General features: G+C 48.6%; 1 protein-coding gene across 1 annotated transcript; it reads left to right on the forward strand.

The window, feature by feature from the left end:
• Positions 1-506: 506 nt before the first annotated feature.
• On the forward strand, positions 507-4,535 carry LOC126236221 (cuticle protein 18.6-like). The gene is made up of 2 exons (XM_049945352.1): positions 507-538; positions 3,720-4,535. Exons 1-2 carry the CDS (start codon positions 527-529, stop codon positions 4,440-4,442), a joined length of 735 nt encoding a protein of 244 aa, XP_049801309.1. The 5' UTR covers positions 507-526; the 3' UTR covers positions 4,443-4,535.
• The last annotated feature ends 454 nt before the right edge of the window (positions 4,536-4,989 follow it).

Below are 4,989 nucleotides of genomic sequence, written 5' to 3' on the forward strand. Positions count from 1 at the left end.
ATATATATATATATATATATATATATATATATATATATATATATATGCTTTGACAACAGTGTTCCGGAGATAATTACCACATCATTTATGATTAACCCCATGCTGCACGTTGGCGTAATTCATATATGGCGATTGTATGTATATAAAAATTCACTAGAAGGAATGGCTGCAGTGAAAGTCGACATGAATTACAGCTTGTTTATCGACCTCGACATTGCCGTATTCCAGACGGCTTGACTAACGTAAGTTATTCTATCAGTTGCGATTACGCAAGGATTCCCTTGCGCCCACTAGCAGGTCAGGCCCCTGTTACAACAGGCAGCAGTGAGTGCGTGACATAAACATTCGGCGGGCGGAATGCTGATTAGCATACGCGTAAAGCCAGTGGTCAGGTTTGCGTACGACTCGTGGAGCTTCTCGAGCACTTCCCGTCTAACGGGATTGTCGGCATGCCGGCCAGACGTCGCTATATAAGCTGGGAGCCCGGCCGTCCGGAGCATACGGCAACCAACCACCCACTGACGACATGGCTTCAAAGGTGAGAACTTGCGTATGTATTTGCCTACTGGAGAATTTAGCTCTTACAACTGTACGTTTTGAAGTTGGGATATTGTGAATAGAGTTTCCAGATCATTATTCTCGTATGACTCCAGGAACGACTTTAGTGTAGACTGTTGTTGCTATATAGAATAAACCCTATTTTAAAACTGGCCCAACCGATTATAATTACAGGTCGCATCCCCTCCAAATAAATAGTAAGTACTGTTTTTATTTCTCGGCGTTTAAAGTTTTCTGGCATCAATGATTTGGAAGAACAATTGAAAAACTTTTATAACAAAACGTTCTTGTTACACTTTCAAATGCCTATAATTTGGCTGAAGTATAATGCAATGAAAAGTGTTTGTGATTGACGAATTACAGCAACAGGGGATGACAAGAGATACAAAAAAATGCAGAAAAAAGAAAGAAAGATGTATAGAATAATTGCCTAACACGACGCTCATATTAAAATATATTCTTTACGAAAACTCTGTTGTCTCGACTATTACATTTTTCCGTAGGGTCCCGCTAGTACTTAGCCAACTGCTCCCCAACTCTTGACGATAGAATCACTTTATCCAATTCTGAAGTGACCAAGTAACTACACTACTGGCCATTAAAATTGCAACACCAAGAAGAAATGCAGATGATAAGCGGGTATTCACTGAACAAATATATTGTACTAGAACTGACATGTGATTACATTTTCACGCAATTTGGGTGCATAGATCCTGAGAAGTCAGTACCCGGAACAAACATCTCTGGCTGTAATAACGGCCTTGATACGCCTGGACATTGAGTCAAACAGAGCTTGGATGGCGTGTACAGGTACACCTGCCCATGCAGCTTCAACACGATACCACAGTTCATCAAGAGTAGTGACGGGCGTATTGTGACGAGCCAGTTGCTCGGCCACAATTGACCAGACGTTTGAAATTGGTGAGCGATCTCGAGAATGTGCTGGCCAGGGCAGCAGTCGAACATTTTCTGTATCCAGAAAGTCCCGTACAGGCCTGCAACATGCGGTCGTGCATTATCCTGCTGAAATGTAGGGTTTCGCAGGGATTGAATGAAGGGTAGAGCCACGGGTCGTAACACATCTGAAATGTAACGTCCACTGTTCAAAGTACCGTCAATGTGAACAAGAGATGACCGAGGCGTGTAACCAATGCCACCCCATACCATCACGCCGGGTGTTGCGCCAGTATGGCAATGACGAATACATGCTTCCAATGTGCGTTCTCTGCAATTTCGTCAAACACGGATGCGACCATCATGATGCTGTAAACAGAACGTGGATTCATCCGAAAAAATGACGTTTTGCCATTCGCGCACCCAGGTTCGTCGTTGAGTACACTGTCGCAGGCGCTCCTGTCTGTGATGCAGCGTCAAGGGTAACCGCAGCCATGGTCTCCGAGCTGATAGTCCATGCTGCTGCAAACGTCGTCGAACTGTTCGTGCAAATGGTTGTTGTCTTGGAAACGTCCCCATCTGTTGACTCAGGGATCGAGACGTGGTTGCACGATCCGTTACAGCCATGCGGACAAGATGCCCGTCATCTCGACTGCTAGTGATACGAGGCCGTTGGGATCCAGCACGGCGTTCCGTATTATCCTCCTGAACCCACCGATTCCATATTCTGCTAACAGTCATTGGATCTCGACCAACGCGAGCAGCAATGTCGCGATACGATAAACCGCAATCGCGATAGGTTACAATCCGAACTCTTTCAAAGTCGGAAACGTGATGGTACGCATTTCTCCTCCTTACACGAGGCATCACAACAAGGTATCACCTGGCAACGCCGGTCCACTGCTGTTTGTGTGTGAGAAATCGGTTGGAAACTTTCCTCATGTCAGCACATTGTAGGTGTCGCCACCGACGCCAACCTTGTGTGAATGCTCTGAAAAGTTAATCATTTGCATATCACAGCATCTTCTTCCTGTCGATTAAATTTCGCGTCTGTAGCACGTCATCTTCGTGGCGTAGCAATTTTAATGGCCAGTAGTGTAACTCCGAACAGGTCCCGGAAGGTCCAACAGACCGACCGACAGCCGCGTCATCCTCGACCAATAAGCATCACTGGATGCGGATACGGAGGGGCATATGGTCAGCACACCACTCTCCCGGCAGTTGACAGTTTTCGTGACCGACGTAGCCCCTCAACTGGCCTCTCAAGGCCTGAGAGCAACCAGCTTGCCAACAGAGCTCGACAGGTCCAGGAGGTCACCCATCTACCTGCGAGCCAAGACCGACAGAGCTTAACTTCTGTGATCTTCAAAAATGGCTCGAAGCACCATGGGACCCAACATCTGAGGTCATCAGTCCCCTATACTTAGAACTACTTAATCCTAACTAACCCAAGGACATCACACACATCTATGGCCGAGGAAGGATTCGAACCTGTCATCGTAGCAGCAGCGCGGTTCCAGACCTAGAACCGCTCGTCGACAGCGGACGGCTTCTGTGATCTGATGAGAACCAGTGTTACCTCTGCGACAAGGCTGTTAGCCTTGACCACTTAAGTTAGAGTTCAAATAGGCCTATTCGTAGCTACCGTAATTCGTTCCTCATGTGATTCCATATGTATCAGAATTTAGTAGAATGAATCTCTTCAGCAGAGAGTATTTTGTTGTGAAAATCCTATCAGACTAAAATTATGGGTCACATTGGTGGAACCCGAAGTCAGGCTTTTGCCCTGGGGGGCGGGGGGGGGGGGGGGGCAAAGCTCCTATCAGGTACGTCTTTGGCTACTTTGGTTTTGTGGTCATTAAGCCGTATTCTAGACCCGCGTTTCTCAACCGTTTTTCCTTTCGGGTACAGTAAATTACGCTACTCGTAGGAGAGCTTCTGTAAAGTTTGGACGGTAGGAGACGAGGTACTGGCAGAAGTAAGGCTGTGAGGATGGGGCATGAGTCGTGCTTGGGTAGCTCAGTTGACAGAGCACTTGCCCGCAGAAGGCAAAGGTCCCGAGTTAGAGTCTCGGTCTGGCACACAGTTTTAATCTGCCAGGAAGTTTCAACCTGATGATTGTTTGAACAAAACCACTGCCAGATCCTTTCCCATGTGAGCTACTGCTCCAGCTTTAAATATAGTGATGTCCTTCTTACAAACGTTTTTTCGATACTTCCTCACTTCGTTTCGTTGACATTTAGTTTTCGGACTTGTTCTGTTGTCAGGTTATCATTTTCGTGGTGACACTGTCGCTGGCCAACGCTGGATACCTGGGAGCTCCGGCAGTACTCGCTCCAGCAGCCCCCATCGCCAGGGCGTACGCCCCCGCCATAGCTGCCGCCCCCATTGCTGCTGTCCCCATCGCCAGGGCGTACGCCCCCGCCATCGCTGCCGCCCCCATTGTTGCTGCTCCCATCGCCAGGGCCTATGCGCCAGCTATTGCCGCCGCTCCAGCCGCGGTCGCCGCGGAGTACGACCCACACCCCGAGTACAGCTTCAGCTACAGTGTAAACGACGCCATCACTGGAGACTCCAAGGCCCAGCACGAGACCCGCAGCGGTGACGTCGTCCAGGGCAGCTACAGCCTGGCCGAACCCGACGGTTCCATCCGCACCGTCGACTACACGGCTGACCCCGTCAACGGCTTCAACGCCGTCGTGCACAAGGAAGCCGGCGCCCACCCTGCCGTGGCCGCCGCTCCCGCCCCCGTGGCGCTCGCCGCCCCCGCTATCGCCGCCGCCCCCGCTATTGCCGCCGCCCCTGCCCTGGCCTATGGCGCCGGGCTTGGCTACGGCTACGCCGCGGCCGCTCCCATCGCTGCGGCGGCCATTGCTGCACCCGCCATTGCTGCAGCCCCCATAGCCAGGGCAGCTATTGCTGCGCCAGCTCTCGCCTACGGTGGATACGGCTATGGCAGTCTGGGATACACTAAAGCCATATTTGGCTAAACTGCACCTCACCAAATTTGCGCCGAATAATTCATGAAAGTTTCCATTGATCATATGTCCATTCTTACATGTAAATAAACCATTTTCTATTCATCTATGTTCTTTTTCATTTTTTACTTATTTATACCTCAGTCCATCAGCTTTTACTGATGGATGTTTTGAAGAGGAAAGGAGTAGATTGGAAAGAGAGACGACATACAGAATCTATATTTACACCAGAAAGTAAGGATAAAGATTGGAAATGAAATGTCAGAATGAAGCAGCAGTGGACGAGGTGTTAGCCAAGGTTGTTGCCTCTCCCCACTGTTGTTTAACGTATACCTTAAAGAGATTATTGCGAAAAGCTTAGATGGGAAAAGAGAAATATATATTGGTGGAAAGAGAATAGAATGTATAAGATTTGCTGATGACATAGTATTAGTGGCCGAAAGTGAGCGGACAGTAATAACATGCCGAAAGATCTGAGTGAAGCTTGTGTGGACTATGGGATGCAAATAAACACAGCAAAAAAAAGAGTATGGTCATCAGTACAAGACGCAGACTGTCC

Source organism: Schistocerca nitens, chromosome 2 (assembly GCF_023898315.1).
Source record: "Schistocerca nitens isolate TAMUIC-IGC-003100 chromosome 2, iqSchNite1.1, whole genome shotgun sequence".
NCBI lineage: Eukaryota > Metazoa > Arthropoda > Insecta > Orthoptera > Acrididae > Schistocerca > Schistocerca nitens.